The following is a 20385-nucleotide window of genomic DNA, read 5'->3' as shown; positions in this document are numbered from 1 at the left end:
CCTGTTGGAGGGGCGATGCTGTTGTAATATTGTTATAGGAGGAACAAATTGCATAGAGGAAATAAAGCATCAGGGAGAGATGTCCTAGGTTGACCCTTTCCTCCTCCTCAGCCTCCCCCTTCTAAAGCTACACGTTTTATCCATTACCGCTGAGAGACAGTTGCTGAAAGTTTTTCAGTCCTCTGAGATGTTAGATGATGGAGGGACTTTTCTGTCTTTCTTCTTCCCTCTTTATCTCCCTCTCACACATCATGCGGCAGAGTCCTAAAAGGAGGAAAAAAAGATAGAGAGAAGGTAAAGGATTAATGAAAGATGAAGGAGACAAAACATTGGAAACTTCTCTATCTTTGACTGATGATTCTTTGAAGTGGCTTTAAGGTTTCTTTACATTTACCTTAAAGCCTTTTTTTGCAATATTTTACTGACACAAGGGAAGATTAAATCTCCATTAATAAGAAGAACATTCAGAGCTGTGAAAAACGATTTTCCACAAATTTCTTATCACAATTAAACCTTAACCTTAAATCACCAATTAAAGTTTAATTAAAAAGGCAAATTTGCTAGAGTAATTTTGATGTGTTTTGAGGTAATATTTCATGTATTAAAGAGTGAAATGTTACCCAAGTCAACCTGGGCTTATGTTATAAAATAGCTAAGAAAATCAAAGCCTGCTGATTTTTAAGAAGTATTACACAAAAAAGATTTAAGATATTACGTATTTGTCACCCTGCATCTTTTGATTATCCTAAAAATATAAAAATCAGATAAAGACAAGCAGGATAGTAAAATATAATTCCAAACCAAGTTGTTTGACTTGATTGTGGGCTTTGAATCATTGTTGTGCTTCACATCAACTGAAGCTTAACATCATAAAGTAATGGTCCAGGCTCTTTCAAAGCAGCAAAGCAAAAACACACACCCTGACTATCATAGTACCACCGCAAGGTCATGACTTTTAGTATGTTTTTTCTGAAATTCTGTTCGTTTTATCGCAGATCTTGCAAAATAAACAGTTTCTAAGCAGTTACATTTGGTCTTACTTAAGTTTTTTTTTTTTTTTTTTTTGTTCAGCAGTGTTTGTTAGCAATCACCGTTGTTTTTGCCTTTTCCACTCTCCCAAAGAGACAAAGAGAATTTTTTTCTTTTTCTTATTCTTGAATCATGAATACTGACCTTACGGGAGGCAAAGGAGAAGTGCTTTATATGCTTTCTTTTCTGCCCTCCTGGATGAGTTGCTGAGGTTCTGTTTGATTTATTCTGGTTATTCACCCATTTGTAGACGGTGGATCTTCCTGTGGTTTAATAATTTAACTAAAAAATCTTTTGAAAGATAGTTTGTTTGAATTCAGTTTGCGTTTATATATGGATGAAGATATTGTGTTGCATTTGTGTTTTTTAGAGCTGAATGGCAAGGTAGTAAATCTTTAAGGCGTTGCTTTCCATCTACAGAAATCATTTACCTCATTCAATCATCAAACAAAGCTTGGTTTCCTTGTTTAAAAATGCTATAGAAAAGTGTTATTGTGTATTTTGTAATAACATAGATTAAACAAAATAATACCATGTGTTTAGCAAATTTTACTACAAATTTATATTCCTTAGATCTGCCACTAGAGGGCATTGTCATCAAGTTTTGCCCCGAGAAACAATGAAACCAAAGTTTCATACTTCTAAAAGTTTGTCTCATTTTATCACTTCATAAACCTTGAACCTTAATGGATTTTTTGTGAGATATACCAACAGACGATTGTGTGATCTGGAAAGAAAATCATACAGGATTTTTTTTTTTTTTTACAGATTTTACAAAAAAATCTAAAAGTCTGTTTCCAGACCCCTTAGTCAATACCTTGTAGAACCACCTTTGAAACCAGATACAAGTCATGTTTCTGCCAGCTTTCCACATCAAAAGACTTAAACAGATGTTTCAGATCAGTGAAAAAAAGAAGTTGTCTTGGAAAAAAAAACACTTTTGGTTTCCTTCCAGCTTTTTCTATTGCCACGTGTTAAAAACAGACTATTTGGAAAGGCACTAGACTGTGAGCTGCTTACTGATGTGTATATTATTGCATGAATGTGTGAATGAAACTGTGTGAATAAGACCTATAGCGTGAATTGGTAGGTAGGACTAGAAAAACCCTCTAAGTTGAAGCAGTTCGCTAATTTACTGCAAAATATCTCAAGGTGTGTTCAAGGTCATGTGCAGTGTTATATTTAAGCCATACACAGGTTTTGCATATGATTCAAAATTGTTACATACAACAATCTTCTGGTTTGTAATAAATTAGATTTTATCTTGCTTTGTATTGAATAATAATTTTTCTGTCAATGTGTTTTATAGAATATCTATCAGGACGATTTTTATGAAGCTCAGTTAGAAAAAAACAGTAATGCAAAAATAAATATTGTAGGAATATAATGGCTCATTTCACCTGAGTGCAGATGATCAGATGTATACCTGGCTGTAAATTGAGTGGGCATCCACACCTGAAGTGCAATGGAGAATTTTCTATTGTGTGTCAATACTTTTGTGCTTCTCAGTAAAGTGATTGCTTATGATTTTTATTTTTGAATTTAGATTTATTGAAAAGATAATGTAGATGTGACTTTTTTTCTGCTCTATTTACTGCTGGGTTACACAGATTTTGTCTGAATCTAAGGCAATATAGTTTCTAAAATCATTTTTGGAGTCATTCTCCTGACTCTCTGTAGGGTCTGACCCTAATTCTAAACTCCACTTTGTTGGCTTTTTTTTGTTGGCCAAAGACATGGTGATGATTGATAAACTGTGGATTTTCTCCTTCATAATATTTTATCATGTACATGTTTGAAAAGCACAAGACTGATTTATTGATATGTGGCAAACCAAACCTGGGCTGCTGAAGGACTGGAACCAACTTTCTGTTTCAATCTGTTGAAAATACATAAAAGTCAACAGATATCTAAAAAGACGGGGACAAAAATGTAACATAATGAATAACAGAGATGATAGAATTCAAGAACTGCTTTATGTAGAAGAAATTAAGGACATCCTCTAATTTTTGCTCTCCTCTTCTTGTCCTCTTCTGTCTCCTCCTGTAAGCATCCAGCTGAGGAATAGTCCCAGTCTGATCCAGAGTGGGCTCCCTCATTCTCCCTTGCAGCTCAATTCAATATGAATGAGTCCCCCTGCCTCTAGAGCAGGGCGGGGCGACGTTGGGGGGTGGAGGGATGGGTTTGCACCTCGATGAAGTCATGAAGCTATATCTGTAGCACTCAGCAAGTCTCACTGGTGCACGCCTGGTTGCATTTGGAACATGGCTGCACATAAACATGTATGTGTGTGTGTATCTGCATATGAGTTTGAATTGATGAAGTCACTATGGGGTCTATAACTGGAGCACTCAGTGTATGTGTGTGTTTTGGATGTGTGTGTTTTACCCCACTTCACAATCCCATCATTCTGTCTGTAATGCTCCTGTGCTATTTCCACTCTTTGTCTCCAGCGCTCTTGTCAGCCTCCCCTCTTTTGCCATTGGCTGTAAAGCACTGCCTCTTCTTCTATCTGCCTCTCTTTGTTTCTCCCGCTGTTGCACTTTGGTAAGGGAGCCGCATTCTCAGTTTTTTTTTCTCTCAGTTTCAGTAAGGCAGGAGAGGGAGGACAGTAGAAGAACAGATACTCAAGACAAACAGAACAGAAAGTGTGCATTGCAGAGAGAGAGAGAAAGAGAGAGCGATTTTTTTCCCTGCTTACACTGACCTGGACACATCAGGACTTTAGGTGCGACTCCTTCCGCTGAGGTTTAGGAATAGTGGGAGGAAAGGTGTATCTGAGGGAAGAGGAGGAGAAGTTGCAGGGGGAGGGGAAGAGAGCGGAGGAGAGGATCCCCAGAGGACCGAAAGAGGGAGGGAAAAGGGGAAAGAAAAAAGGAAGAAGCATAAGGAAGAGATTTACCCACGGGGATCTACGGCAAAGGGGCTGAATGCTGGTGGAGCCGAGGAGGACAGGGAAGTAGTTGTCACTATCTGGGCGAGGATGTCCGCCAATGTGAGTACTGTAGTTGTGTAGTTCATTCACCCTTTTAGTCTCCTTATCCATCTCTCTTTTCTCTCTTTTGAACTGTTCTTTCTTGTAAATGTGCTGATTTTAAGAGGTGTTTTATGTTTCTTTTACTCATTTACTCTGTTGATCTTCCTGCTTTGTCTGCCCTCTCCCACTATTTCTCTTACTCTGTTTAGCCACCTAGTACAGTGATGCTGGCTCTCAGCTGCAGGTTTACAGCTGTTCAGGCAAAACCAAGATTCTCAGGGAGTCAGATATATGGAAAGAGACCAAGTAAGCAGGGGTAGGATTGAGAAAGACAAGATTAAATAGGCTGGATGTGCTGCGGGGGCTTTTCAAAGTGTTTGTCATGGCTCTTTGGAGCTGTTTGATATTAGACTTGGCTTATTTTTTAGGGTGTTGGAGAGTGCTACTATTTTTGGCATTTGCATCTCATTTTGCTGCCTGAGTTTTAGTGAGGATATGTGAAGATTGGTGTGAAATTATGCATCCTCCTGCATGTGTGGTGTTCCCCTTTTCTCCTTTTTTAAAATCTAAAGTTAGAGTTAAGCATTTTTATAGGTGTATTTTTGTAAAAAAAAATGTGTTTTAATCAACACCTACCTTAAAAATGGGAGATAATGGGAGGTAATTGGAATGCCTTTTAATGAACAGTTGTTTGTCATTACATTTCTATGTTTATTTGCAAAAAGGCTAATGGTTACTGACACAGGAAATTGATGTAGGATGAGGTGCACATATAAAGCATTTCTACTGAAATCATCTACCTTGCAGAAAAATAAAGTGTAGAAATAGATAGAAAACCGCATAAACCTTCATAAGATGTATTTATTTGCTTATCCACTGCTTAGAAAACAAGGCTTTTGTTTGGGCCGCCCTATAAACTTGGAAGTCAAACTCTACTCCAGACATTTTGAATTGAGAAAGCTTTCTTAATGGGAAGAGAAACGTCTTCAAACTTGGAAAACAAGGTCAAGTGTGTTGTTGTTGTTGTTTTTTTACTATTTTTGGAATGACTATGATTTAGATGATTGAGAATCTTTACCAGCAGCACTGCTATGCTTTTATATCAGACAGTGACTCAAACAATGGATGCTTTAGATTTGACTTTTCCTGCACAATTTCTTTGCAGTCACCGCCGTAATGAAAACATCACTAAAATTCATGAAATATGCATGCTATCTTTGAGATTGGAGTTGTTCACAAAGCCCTAACACAAACTAATATGGATTTATGCTGAATGACAGTTCCAGTTTTCTAATGAAGCAACTGTAAGGCAGTAAAAAATAACTTAAACAATAGTCACTTGAACTATCATGTTTTTGCTTTAATACTGCTTTACTTTTGCCACCTGTACTACCCCTTTAAACACTTTACATGTCCCATTTTTGGTTGGGCAGGTGTTTCAGTCAGGAAGATTATTGGTGGTGCAACACCTCTTACTTCCAATCAAGTGATTAGAAGTGAAGAGAAATATTATCAATTAAAAAAATAATTTGCCTTTGTTAAAATAAATACCAATGCATTATAATAATATATTATATTAGTGTTATTGTTGTTCAAAGGGCTTTAACTGAGATGCTATAGGGAGTGTCTGAGGTAGCAGAGATTTATTTGGCTGTTTAATAACTAGGCTGGGAGAACACAACACACCCCTCCTCCACTGACCAGCAAACTACAAGAAAACTTTTACAATTGTGTTTGTTGTGAAATATTTAAAGAAAGGAGTAAGATGGTGTGGTAACTAAAGGAGCCTTGTCTAATTAAATCATAAATGTGTCTATATAGGAAAAAAATAGAATTTTCAATCAAGGTTATTATACCAGTGTAATGACCGCTTAGCAAATACCTTGCTGGGAGACTTACAGTATGTAATACATCTAATAAATTAACTACTTAAGAGAACCTCCTTTTATGGAGACAAAAAAATGCTGACAAAAACTAAAAGCTTACTAAACTTAATTTTTAAACCCAGAACCTGCCTTCTTTTGTATTCTTGGCATTTTAAACTTATAACGATGTTAAAAATCTATTTATTCCTTGTTAGCATTGACTAGATGTTTTTCTTTCTTGCTTCTGAAGCACCTCTGTTGCCCTCTGATGCATCATGTGAGCAAACACACTACCACACTTCTACAAATACACATTGTTTGTACGTTTCATTCATATTCATTACCGGGAAGCAGTGGGACTCTGGGCTATTCCCTTCAGCTCTCCCCTATTCCCCCCAGCTGCTGACCTTCCATGGACAGCTGTGGCATATAGAGGAGAAAAGAAGAGAGGAGAGGAGGAGCTCGCCTCCAGTATTATAAATTTTTAAGAGCTCAACACATTCTCCCGATCTCCTCACATTTATGTCGATGAAGTGAGTTTTTGCAAAGGGGGTTGGCTTCTGGTGAGCTTTTTGAGCTTTTATGTGCTGATATCAAGGCCCTTTTCACCCTAATTAACATGCAACATGCTCCCTTGATTGTCCCCTGGGACAGAGCCTCAACACCTAGACCTATTTGATAGATGTCAGAGTGATTGATGGCCGTTGCTCCCTGCTTCTGCTTCGATCTGAGCTGCTCCTTCTCCTCAGTTCTTTCCTTTACCCACGACCCATCAGTCCATCTTCTTAGTTTCTCTTACTGAGGTCCAAAATGCTTGTCGATGGTCACCACGATGGTAGAGGTTCTGTTCCTGAACCCCCCTTCTTCCTCATTTAGAGGCAGATGTCACCACCTCTGTTGTCAGTTTAACATATTTCAAACAGTCATCTTCCCATAGCTTTTTCTGCAGCCTTTTTTCTGTCTGGTTTACATTAGCATTGTTAGGGGCACACCTGCTGTAATAGTTGTCTTCCTGAAAGATTACCCCCTCCTTTTCTCCCTATAGATTCTATCCCTAGTCCCGCCCGCCAATAAATCTCTTCCCGATAAAATCCTCTCTGGCCCAGGTTGTGGCAGAGAGAAATTTAAAGTGACAATGATGTTTGTTGATCATTAGGGTCTGAATGCAGCTGGACAAGGCAGCCATCACTGTGTCCCTTTAGCACCCCTGATAATCACTATTTAAGATGAATGAATTTCTATTTTGCAACTGTAAGGCGCAGGACTTTTTCTAATCACAGCTACTGACTTATGTGTAGAAATAATCTTTATTAGATGGTAATTTTTACCTTATCTTATGTTACATATCTCAACTTCTTTGTCTCTGTGATTTACTTAACAGTTTGTATTTAAGATGCATCATGATCCCCTTTTTTGTAGTAATGGAAAAGCAGTGTGATTCTACAGCCAAAATGATTGAATAGCTTCTATGGATTAAATAAAATGAGAGATGAAATGATGGCAGACATTCTTAAACAACATATTTATACAGTGGAATAATATAAACACTTTTTCAAAAGCGTTACAAAATTACATCATTTCTCTTTGTATCAGGGGAAATCCTCTAAAATAGTCAAATTCTCTGCGTTATTAAAGAGATTCATCTGAACAAAAATCCATCTGAAAGAATTACAGCTTATCTTCTTCGCTCATTTATCTGGATCAGTGTTTTTTTCTTTTAACTCATTCCTCAGGACCCACTGCCCTGCATGTTTCCCTGCCTCCACACACCTGATTTAAATAAATGGGTGATTAGCAGGCCCCTGCAGCCCATGGTGGCTGCTGAAGAAGGGAAATCATTTAATGCAGGTGTGCTGGAGCAGAGACGCATCTTAAAACATGCAGGAAAAACTGGATTTGCATTATTCGGATGTATCACAGTCTGTTTAAAATAACCAACTTAATTCAAAAGGGAAAAAATAATCTATAATTCTATTTTTTTTGTGATGATGGATAGGCTCTAAAAAGACTTTTTCTCTGCGGTAAGCACTAAATATCTCTGCTGTTATATAACTGATGTCAAAAGAGACCCTAAATTAACAGCCTTTAGCGTCGTACATTAGCATTTAGCAGTATACATGATTAGCACTGTGCATGGGCGGTTCCAGACAGGGGCCAACAGAGGCCGGCGCCCATGTAGAACTGGCCCCTGTAGTGACGACATAACAATACAGTAATTCATCATGATTTGCCATGGCATGGAAACCACACAGCATTGGTCTCTGTTGGATTTTACTTTAATAATGATTCTAAAGTTACGGCTGAGCTTTAGCTAAATTGAGATCACAGTTTGCCACCTGTAGCTTCACAGCAGCAAGTTGTTCTTTGACAGTGTGGCTTACCTTTTGGACTTTTAATTATAGTCTTCTGTTATGAGCCTTGTTCCAATTCTTCAACATGAAGAAACAGAAACCTTACCACCATATGTTCATCTTTCAGTTTGTTACTAAGATTCCACCTGGACTCAGTGCAGGATGTGGGAAACAAGAGGACCCTAACTAAAATAACACCCTGTTAGACAATGTCTCACACCCCATGCATGAAGCTGTTGCTGAACTGGAGATTTCTTTCAGTGGCAGACTGCTGCACCCTAAATGCACCAGGGAGCGTTATCACAGATCCCCCCCAGCAGCTGTTAGACTATATAAGTTCCACTGTTCCCAACAACCTCAATAGGTTGTTACATTTATGCTGATTTTTGCACAGTTTCTGTCTTAGTCATGTAAATAACATGCTGCTGTCATCTCTGGTTTTGCTGCTATTTTCTCATATCTCCTACTGTAAAAATGTCTGCAACTGTATATTGATTATTTATTCTTCAGGTGACTGTACAGTTTTTATATTTGTAAAAACATTGTACAGTACAGTGTTTTATTTATTTATTTATTTTTATCTGTGCCACTTATTCTGTTACTTTTATACACTTTTAAGGTCCACATTTGTGTGGCCACTTTTGCTGTAGGTTTCTTCCTGTTAAAAGGGAGTTTTTCCTCTCCACTGTCGCAACAAGCATCGTTGGCATGAGGAATTGATTTTGAGTCAACGAGTCGATGCAATAAACTGGTTTTGCTTAGATAGAAAACTTTGAATCAATTTGAGATAAATCTCACTCAATGATCTGGTTGAATTTTCTCTGTTAAGTGCCTTGAGATGACACATGCTATGAATTGGCACTATATAAATAAACTGAACTGAACTGAATTGAATTGTTGTAACACAAAGTTTTTCCCATTGTGGGACAAAAAAATTGATTTTCTATATATTCTAAGATTTTATTCCCTGTTTTAAAGTTGGTTTTGATTTAACAGATTTCTGATATAAACGTTGTTCAAGCTTCCTTATTGCTCCATACGACCTATGGAAAGACTTGATGTTAATAAAACCTTTTAATATTTAGGTGCATTCACTGATAAGGTTAAAGGTTAAACTGTATATTTCAATAGCAAAATGATTTATTCAGGTCAAAGGAGGATTTTCTGATGTAATTCTAAACATTTACCCAAATGTCAGTATATTTATGTGGATCTAATATCTTTCTTTAATAAATTTGATTTTAACACATTATGTCTATGGTAATCTTAGAAAAGTTTGCTTTCCATCAACATAAAACAGAAAATATATCACCATCAATGAAAAAAATGCTGCTTTTTTTTTATAACTTCTGTTTAAAATTAAGATTATGCAGAACTCTCTGTCAATGAATATTTTATCACCTGAATAACTTAAGTTTTTTTTTGCGTTTAATCGGTCTGTGACCTGGGCAGCTGCTCATGGTGGCATCTTTTGAGTTTTAGCCCACATGCATCTCAAACACAAAAGCATGTAAAGTCGGTTCTTCTATTGCACAGCTGAACGTCACCCTGAGGATCAATTAACCTTGTCCGAGAAACTACCCTGATTTCTGACTGCTGTTAACCGGATCTGCCCCGAACATACAAAATACTTCACTGCCTTGACAGTGGAAAAGTAGTGTTACGCTTCTAGACATGTTTCTAATATGTTGATGCACATGGTGATTTCTGTAGGAGAATGGAGGGTGGTGGTTCACACTAGTGTTTCCTTGTTTTTCCCTCTTAAGTAGCAATACTGAATTCAAACAACTTGACCTAGTTCGTGCTGTCAAATTTAGCATCTGCTGTATGTATGCGTTTGCATCCATTCAGGCTTCTGATTTATTTTTAAATGGAGCTCCACCGGAATTCAGTAGGCTTTTTAATTACTCAAATTAAACCAGCAAACTTTTTCTGAAACTTATTTTGATTAATATTAAAGGGGAATTTAATGTTCTTCTATGACACACTTTTTTGATGATATTGAACTTGGGGAACTATTTACATTGTTGGTTCAATCCTTTAGATCAATCTTAAACAACTGTTAAGAAAATATAATTTTACAGCCTTTTTACTTTGCCCAAATAAGGATAACCCCTGTATTTTTAAATTGATAATTTACCAAGCAAAACCTCTCTATACACCTGGAGTTCCATATTAAAAATCTACTTTAAAGTCGACACACGTTGTGCTTTTTTTTTTTCCAAAAGCAAATTTCTGAAGTCTGTTTTGTACATTTGTGTTCAGTCAATAGAAAAAATCAATAGAAATGAAAGGGCACATCCAAATCATAATGGATGTCGACTAGTTTAAAAACCCCACTAAAGACCATGATATTAATAATAACAAGGGCGGAATGCTGAGTCGGCTATTTTGTTATGCTGCTGACTATTGAAAAAATTGTGGTTTTCCAATAAAGTCCTAATTTTCTGCCTTATTTTCTAAGCAGGAAGTTAACATATCACCAACTAGTGCAGGAAAAACCTCCATTGATTTTCATGCTTTGCCTATACAATCTACAAAGAATGTAATTAAAATATGTCAAGGGAAAAAAAACATTCACAAGTGATTATTGTTGTGCACAGGGCCTTAGTAATATTTTTGTTTAACTATGTTTCTCGTTATTTACATTCAGTCAGTGATCTGGTGCTTTCAGTTTAGATCTTGCCAAAAGAATTTGTTCCAGAATTGCCCTTATTTAGTCTTGCCAATCTCTTTATCTTCTCTGCTCCTGTACCTGTGAAAAAAAGAAATCCGTGTAGCATGATTTCACCACCATCAGTGTAAGGATGAACCTTTTTAGGCTCCTTCTTCTGTGATTTGCTGAGAGATTAGGTGATTCCATAAGGCATAATGCTTTTAGTACTATCAGAGTAAAGGGAGTGAATATTAATTATGTTGTACTGTAGTTGTATTTTTGTAGAAAACCAAGAAAAAATTGTTATATTTCCTCCTGCTTTACGATTGTACTCTTCTCTGTGCTGGTCTTTTACATAAAATCCCAGAATTCTCTGAATGCTCAGACATTTGTATTTGATATAAAACATTTTTTAGATGTTCAGCACATAGCAACTAGAAAATAATAGTTATGTTATGAATTTTATCTAAAAAAATCTGGTCATTTTGCCCACCTTGTCACCGGCTACGTATGTGTAATATTAGTACTTAGCTTAGTACATTCAGAGAGATTTCTACCCATGGAGAAGGTAGCCAAGTGGAATTAATTCAGCTTTGATTCTTAGATTTACATTTAGAATTATATCCTAAATCGCTCTCCAAAGTCTGCTATAAGGTCACTGCATGCCTACTCATGAAGCTGCTATCTTTCTTTATACCTCAATAAGATAACATGCTGATGTTTTCTAGGTTTTCTGTGTGTGAACAAAAAAACCAGAGGGGATGCAGCATACCTGGGGACCATAGGGGATAGAACATTTCTGCAAATGACATATGCAAGGAACATGATTTAGGGCATATGCAGCCAATTAGCTAACATGTGATCCAATCTTTGTGAGCTTAACTTGAAAACTCTTGACTTGAGGATTTTGCATTCTTCCACACTTCTCTCTCCCTCTCTCGCATTCTCACACACACATCAGTAAGAAGGATGAACGGCGCGTCAATCTGAAATGACATGTCACTGAAGCTTTTGTGTGAGTAGAGAATATTTGAGCTTCTGAACGAGATAAATCGAATATTCCAGAGTGGCGTGATGTATAAATGATCAAAAACAAGGAGAACTGCAGGACATCATCTCTCTCTCCCCCGCCACCTACCATTCTACCCCACCCCCCACACCGACATCTCTCACTTTAAAACTCTTCTGTCATTTCAGCTTTCTCGCCGACCATTTCTGCTATTAAATATGTAATAAAACGCGAGGATTGTTGACACACGGCTGCTTCTTCTGCATGCTGCCCCTCCTTGTCGTGGTTGCCTCGCTGCCACATCGAATCCCTGGAATTGGGTCACAAAGCTGCATCAATACGAACTGTGTGTGTTTTTTTCCCACTTTTGACTGCTGTGTTTTTTTTTTGTTTTTTTTTAACCATCTGCTTTGTAAATCAAACGACCCCGAGTTACAGAAGATCTATCAAACAGAGTCACACCAGCTGCTGTTGTAAACAGCATCAGCTATTTGCTCTGATCAGACAGCCAGAGCAGTGTGCCATTTAATATGCCGTAAACAGCCATTTTACTTAAAACTCCACTCCATTTTTATCCTCTTTCTTCTCCGCTCCTGGCGATATCCGATATTGTGTTGTTGTATCTGTCCCTCCGCCTCCAAGTGAGAACAGAGAGAAAGGGAATGTGTGTCACAGGATGCCAGCGAGGGTCTCCTCTGGCCCCCAGATGCTCAATTTGCTGCTCATCTTACTGCTGTAAACTTGTTTACAATGTTGAGAGGTAATTACGCACAGACAATATACATTAGAGCTAATGGTTGTGGGCTGTGACTAATTCAGCAGGTCACAGAGGGTTTCCCTATCTCAGCAGACACATTATAGACATTTGACTGGTGCAGCTTTTGTTTAGCTCCTAATCAGCACTAAAATTGAGCTTTAACCACTTTCTCTATGACATATGACGTTAGATCAGCAGTACGGTTTGTAGACATGAAAATAGATATGACTTTATTTAATTTTGCTTAGTTTGTAAAAGCACAAGTATCTCAACTTGTTTGCATTTGTTTATGTTACTTTCATTGTAATTTATTGGGATTTTAAAACAATTTAAAATACTTTAGCGCTGCAATTGCAGTTTTAAGTGTTTTGGGTTTGTTAACAGGTTTGTTACTTAAGACTTTAATAATTTTTTTAGAGAAGTCCCTCAAATTCAGTCACATTTCTAAGTAAAGGCAGAATTTCTCTATTTCATTTTGGTACAGAGCCTTGGAACTAAGTCAAGGGTTTAACGCTACATCCATCAAGGAGGATTGTCCTGGAACTTTTACATGCATCCCTGGCTCTTTGCACCTAAATTAAATAGCTCAATTACCTTATCAGCAAAACATCAAGCTACACACTCTAGCTAATGACATGTTTGTTTGTTTAAGGTTTGCTTAAGCAGATACACATCTGAAGGTTTCAGGGCACCAACCCAAAAAGGCTGGGATTTGAGGTGGCTGATCTAAAATTTCAGATTTTTCCTTTCTAAGCCTTAAATGTTTTTTCATATGATTGCCCTTTCAAGCTTTCATTGTAGAGAAAACCTTGTTTCACTGTGTGAATGTTTTGTTTTTTTAGGTTGATGTAAAGTCTTAGTTCTCTGCCGTTCTTTGCCTCTTGCATTAAGGGAAAGGGTTAAGTTTGGGTGGATGGCCATGTTTTAGTCAATATTCAGTTGCTATTGATATTTATAATGGGTGTATACTGGTGTTCGAGCAGAACAACTATATTTTGAGATTAAATTACACATGGCTAAACTGTTCTCCAGTTAGGTGTTTCCTGAGGGCAATTAGGATTGAATAGAGAGTGAAAAGGGCTGATAATACTATATTTAAAATGTATTCTTCAGTTCAAATCAAGCAGGACTTCCAAAGACATATACTCTTTAGTTAAACCAAAATCAAGTCAGGTATTTATAATTATAATGTAGCCAAACTAAAAGTTGATTTCACATTTGCTTTACATCTGCCTATTGCTGCGGTCTGATCTCTAGCTTTGATTAAGCAAAACACAAACCAGTTTTTCAGAATACGTATCAGCAAAAAGCTGCCATGTGTTAATAAATCTTCATTATACATATAAATCACTGTTAGCTTATATTGAGCAATTCCTAAAAGCAGCAGATATCTGTGTTACAGAACAAAAACAAAAAAGTAACTCAATGGATGTATTTGTTTATGCTATAAAAATTGGTCTACTTCCTTTACTTGTCTTTGTAGATTCAAAGTAATGACGATATTTGGATGCCAAGTCATCATTTCAGCTTTAAACCACGAATTACAAAGCCATGTATGGCATTTAGATTTTTATAATTATCATTAAAAAAGTAAACAATTGGACCATTTGGAAAAAGAGTTCTTAACTTCAGAAGGAAGGGCGCTAACTGAACAGATCAACATATTCATACTTTTAAATAAAGTGTTTTATTGCACTTACTTGTGGAAACCCCAAAATAAAATTATTTTAACCAAACATTGCAATGAGCTTTGGCTTTACTGTCCAACAAATACTGAACACACAGACCAGAGTATAGATAAAAGATTTAAGACATTTCCTCACCTTGATTTCTTAAGTGTGTTTTCTTGTTTCATTTGTTTAGCCACAATATGTTTGTTTCAATCTTTTTCCCAGAAGCCCAGCAGTGAGAAACTCATGAACTATATGTGAACTTTATTTAAAAGATACCAGGAGGTTCACTATTTTAAAAACTGCAGTGACCTAAATGGATGGTAATGGATCTAATAAGTGATTGAGTCTATTTTGTAATTGACTTTTAGACCCGTTTTATCACCATATTCTGCATTTCTCTACAATAAAATGCACTTAACTTCACTATGTAGAGCTTGCTTTTTTCTGCACAAACAAGTGAGTGCACTCAAGGGAATTCATTTTTATCTGCTTTTTCAGGCTTGTTTATTTTTAAGTTGCAATATTTGGACCTCCACCAAATACACAATGCAGTACCAGAATACAGCACCAAAATGGCAAGAATTTATTCATGACTGTCAGTGTGGCTTAATCCAAAAAAAAAATTATGTCAATGATTTATTTTATTGTAATAAAAGTGAGGGCTTTATGCAGTATTTAAAATATGAATTGTGATTTTTTTTCCCATATATAAATTTCTATCCAAATCTGCTTAACTTTGAGATAAAGCAGATCAAGTGTTATAGAATATTTGCATTGCCAGACTTGATTCTCCAGTCTCAGGAACGTCAATTATTTCATCATTTGTTGCATATGGAGACATTTGAACCAAATTTTTGTAAATATTTTACCTAGAATATGATTAAAACTGCTTTGGCAACCTGGAAATATTGGTTAAAACAGTAAAGAGTCATGAATGAATCGTTTAATGAGAGAAACTATCTTTACTATAAGGAAATCTACTTCTTTTTTTCCAGAAAGCAAGTCCTTCACTTCTCAGTACTGGATCTGGATCAGATCCATGTCCAGTGTGAACCACGCTGAGCCCCAAAAAATGTCAAAACTCTTAATAAAACCAGCTATTTTCCTATCAACATCATACACCTGGACACACAGTGCAGTCAGCCTGGCCATTTTTGTTTTTATGTCTACTTTTTGCTGACTGCAGAACCACAGACCTTCCTCTCAGACGTCTCACGTCAGCATTTGCAGACACAGTTAGCATATGTACATGCATTAGCATGGTAACCAAAGCCACCCAGACAATCTGATAAGCAGCTTGATAATTGAAGTCTGTGTGATACCACATCCCTCTGTATGTGTAGATGTGTGTGGGGGGGGAGTGACAGATGGTTCGGAGGAGACATCAGTCTCTTTTGAGTGATTCTGGAAGTTGCAGAGCAGACGGAAGATGTGTGAGCAGGTGGGGAATAGTTACATTTGTTGTTGTCAGTGAAGCAGCGCTGGGATGCTTTGGTTTTTACAACACTTATTCAGCACCAGATATTTGAAACTACGCCTTTTCAAACTATTTTACAAATTGTTATATTATTTTATTTTGCATGTAAAAGTAGTTTACCAATATTATATAGCAATTTTCTTCATTAGTATAAAGGAGCCAACAATGTATATCACTAATAAGCTGGTTCAGACAAGTTTTATGAAGCAGAGGTGTTTACAAGTTGTTTATTTTCCAAAGTCAAATCTGTAATGACCGAAATAAGCATTCTTTCTTGATGCTTTGGTGTATGACTCCCTATCCTTGCTAAACCAGAGCAGATCATGAATTCAAATCATATCATTAAACCTATTTTAATATAAGCAAGCCTAATATATTATTTTTAATAACACTATATTTAAAAGGTCAGACAGTAAAACTTAGTAATTGCAGTAAATTATACTGAATGCTAATAAGAAAAAATATAAATCTACCTACTATGGAAATTAATCTATGTTCAAGAAAAATAGTTAGTAGTTGGTTAGCTCCAATCAATTCTCTGTATTAGGAGGAGGTTTGAATATACTTAGACGACAGAGTGTGCTGGTTCAACATCAGTCCATCGCTTTGGGTCCCTGAGCAAGTCTAAACCACAGATTGCTCCCCAGGTGCCACTCAGTGTATGCAGCCAAATGCTCCCTAAGGGGATGGGTTGCATACAGAGGACAAACACTTGGGGACAATTAAGCAAAATTAGAATAAGTGAAACATAATCACAAAGAAAGTGTTCTTAGTTTAGGAGACTTATAGGTACTATAACTTATTTTAAAAAATCGTATTTTTTTCAGAGAAAAGTTAGCAAAACGTTCAGTTTGAGAAGCGTGATCTTTTTTTATGAAGCTGCAACAAACATTAACAAGTTTTTATGAACCATTTATAGCCCATAATATAAAATGTCCCACATAATAATTTAAATATAGATTGAACTGATGTTATTTATCTTTCTGTTAGAGATGTTGTCTGTGTAGCCACTCACAGAAGCTTATCCTAACTCCTTTTACACACTGTCAACAATCATAATACTTATACATACTGAGCGTACCAATACCTTGACAAACTGAACCTGTGCTATAATACAGTCAATTAGAAATTATCATACTTATCATTTAAATCATTTTTTTCCCACTTACCAGTTTAGTTTAAACCCCTGGGTGTATAAAATTAAATATCGTTCATTAACAGAATTAAAGCCTTCTTGAGTTTTTAGTATAAAGCTAGCCTAAGTCTTGTCTAAATTTATTTATTTTTGAAACTTCAGTGCATCTTAAACAAATATTTAAGTTTTTCCTTCCATTGCTACGATTTAAAAGTCATTTAGATGAGATGTCAGAGAAAATTACAAATTTTCTGAGTTTTTTTGCCTTTCTACAAGATAGAGGACAGATATACCTTTTGTTGTAGTACATTTTTAATCTGAGATTTTTTTCTACAAATACTGTTAAATTTTAAAGCTGTATTATTATTTTTTTGTACCATCTTCCTACCAACCCAAGTGTAATTTTTGATTATTGAAACTAAAGCACATGAAATAACTGGAGCAATAGGTGAGCAATGTCTCAGTCTGCAGTGGTGAGCTTCTCCTTTAGTTGTACAGTTTTACTACACATGGTGCTGTCAGTGCTTTGGTGGTGGGTGACTGATGTCAGAGCTGCAAACGCTGACAGCCCTGTGCGACTTTCACGAACCCAGTTCAACCCGCGTTTCTGCAGCCGTGACCTCATTTAATCATCGAGTTGTGCACAACCTCTCTGGGCGAGCCGGCCCCACAGCCGTCAGGATCAAAGAGAGATTGGTAGTAGTGAGTCAAGTCAACCTTTATTGAGCTCTGAAAATATGTGGAGCACACAGAGAGAGAGAGAGAGAGAGAGAGAGAAAAAAAGACACATGAGTGCAGAGAGTTTTGCTTTAACTCATCCCTCTGCTATGCTGCCTTCATAGCTTTCATCTCCTGCCTCGTGTTTTTCTCCCTCCACCTTCCTCTACACCATCCAGGCCTCAGAGGGTCTCCCATCTCCTTCCCATTTCTCTCTCCTCCACTTCTTATCATTTTAGTTTTCTGGCTTCCTGCCTCTATCGCTTTCCTGTCTCTAGATTGGATGTATCATCTCCCCTAACATCACTACACTTAATCTCCTTTGACATCTCTGATGTTTTGTGTCATTCATTCACAGTCTGAAGTGTGGTTGAACCGCATTTCTAAAACCCACACAATACCAAAGTAAACCAATGAGTGTTCTCCTATTTTTGGATATAGCTACAGCATATGGATCGCTTGTAGATACATTAATGTTAATTTCTTTAAAATAAGCTGAACAATACCCTTTATTCTGGCAAAAAAAGTAAATTGTGATTAGCAAATTGTGATTAAATAAATGTATAGTGGAGGATGTTCTTTTTCCAGGTGGATCATCAAACAATTGCAAATCTTCTTTTGGAAAGTAAGGTTGTTTGAGCGATGCAAACAACAACTTTTAAACAGAGTGTGAAGGATAAATGTTTTTGTGCATGCTCTCACACACGTTTAATAGGCGTTCTCTCTCGGGAGCATGTACAGGGTTGTGCATGTGCATGTTTCTTAAAAGTGGAGAGGGCGTTTCTTTTAAAAAAATTCACGAAAATCCTCCACTATACCTTTAAGTCTTCAAGAGTATTTCTAATTCTACATTGTGTCGTACAATAAATATTTTATTTATAAAGTGCTTTAAAATGGCTAAAATTAATTGCTAAACCTAAACGGAAAACTATAAAACATACATTAGGGGAAATAATGTATGGATACAGCAAAGGAACAATTAAAAAGAATAGTTACACCAGTTAATACCAAATAGTGTTAAAAGCCAGAAATGAAACAGGTTTTTTTTCTTTGCTTTTAAATTAGGCAGTGAGGTACTTTACCCATTTTTCAAATGTTTATTTCATCACTGGGAGCCAAAAATAGAAGCGGCCCTGGCCCCTCTGAGCATCCATCCAGACCTCGGTACCTGCAGGAGCTGCTGTTCAGCAGACCTGGAGCTCAAATTTATGGAGAGGGGAAGGTCAATCAAACAATAAAAAAAAAAAATATATATATATATATAATAAAAGCATTAGAAGAACTTTTTTTCATATAACTCACATCCTCCACAATGTCAGGGGGCAACCAGCCTTCCTAATGCCAACCCTCCCTTTAAAGTAACAAATCACAAGTCTCTAAACAATTAGTTTTACATTATATGTCCTATTTTCTTTCTCTACTTTGCTGTTTCTATCTTACGACAGAGTTCCTAATGAATCTGTGCAAAAAAAAAACTTTTTGACATGCAGGAGGCATTGGTCTGTCACAGACTTCAGCTATTGCATGATATTAGAATGTTATGCTTACAAAAACCAGTAACATTTTCATCATATTGTTAAAATGGTTGAACTATTATAAAACTTTAAGCGAAGCTCTGCAGAGAGCGGGTAAGAGATATGATGTAATACTCTTATCCAGTGAAAGACATGTCAAAAAGAAAACTCTAACATGAGTTAAATAAAGAAAATATCATAATCCTTTTTTTTACCCCAAACATAGGCACCTTTTACAGTTACTCTTGACATTGTATTCAATTTTAACTTTCTTGCCTTTGAATTTCCACCCAGTAACCCCCTAAATGTCAGTGCTGTTCCCCGCTGCTGCTTTTCATCATCTCCTCCCTGTGTTGGATTACTTATGGTTGGCTGTAGTGCCATTTTCAATGAGTGATCACAGGCCTGAGGACACAAGATGATGGCTTAGTAGCTTGGACGAAAAAATAAGCCTGACCAGGACTTAAGTGAATTGCTGAGTGTTGGCAAAATCGGGCACAAAAAGATTTATGTTGAGATGTGTTTAACGGTTGCCTCAGCCTCGCTGCCAAAGTCAAATAAGGTTACGCTGCAGGTTATTTGAGCTGCTCTGGTTTTGATGTGCTTCAATTTTAGCAACAAGGAATTTCAAACAATTTCCCTCATTCAAATATATCGGAGAGGAAGAAATGTTGATCTAGCAAAGAAAATGCAAAGTAAGATTTAAGGAATGATGAGTTTTATTCAGCTTAACCAAATTCCCGCCAGTGAATGAAACATGGAGTTGACATTCAAAACTAAACAACGTGGCATATTCTTGATTTGAAGTTAAATCACAGAGAGAAGCCTATATGGACTTTTATGAGCTATAAATGTTGATATAGTGCCCATATTCTTCTAGCTGTGTGTGCATGTTGTTGTGTGTACATGCATTTAAAACCAAAAGGATGTTTTCTTTTTTGAAAGAACATGGCTGTTAATACACCCAGAGATTAGCTTTATTAAGTGGACCATCAAAGGCAGGAATGCATCTGAGCTACCCCTGCTTTATCTATACCACATTGACTTTTGCTTCCCTTTTTTTGACAACTGACTCTCAAAGTTTGTTAGAAAATTTGATTTTACCAAAGCCAGTTTCCACTATGCTGTTTTTTAACTAGTATCTGCTGATGGTAGGATACTACTCCTCCTGCAGGTAAGTTGCTGCTGTAGTTTCACTTATCCTGTAATGAATATTTCTATATGT

The 20385-nt window shown here is 36.6% G+C and overlaps 1 protein-coding gene across 3 annotated transcripts in view; it reads left to right on the top strand.

The window, feature by feature from the left end:
- The window catches only part of LOC107088240 (amyloid beta A4 precursor protein-binding family B member 2-like), a 52535-nt gene that overhangs the window by 15825 nt on the left and 16325 nt on the right, over positions 1-20385 (top strand). Inside the window, exon 1 of one of the 3 annotated variants that reach the window (XM_015380271.1) lies at positions 3547-4024. The exons of 1 other annotated variant lie outside the window; for it this stretch is intronic. In XM_015380271.1, coding sequence (XP_015235757.1) covers positions 4023-4024 — 2 coding nt within the window. In that variant the 5' untranslated portion in view covers positions 3547-4022. Of the gene's footprint in view, positions 1-3546; positions 4025-20385 lie in introns of those variants that run through there. One more of the 3 variants, XM_015380272.1, reaches the window with a different exon arrangement.

This window comes from Cyprinodon variegatus, unplaced genomic scaffold (genome assembly GCF_000732505.1).
Source record: "Cyprinodon variegatus isolate N-32 unplaced genomic scaffold, C_variegatus-1.0 Scaffold210, whole genome shotgun sequence".
Lineage (NCBI taxonomy): Eukaryota > Metazoa > Chordata > Actinopteri > Cyprinodontiformes > Cyprinodontidae > Cyprinodon > Cyprinodon variegatus.
This window is presented reverse-complemented; position numbering and strand designations above follow the sequence as displayed.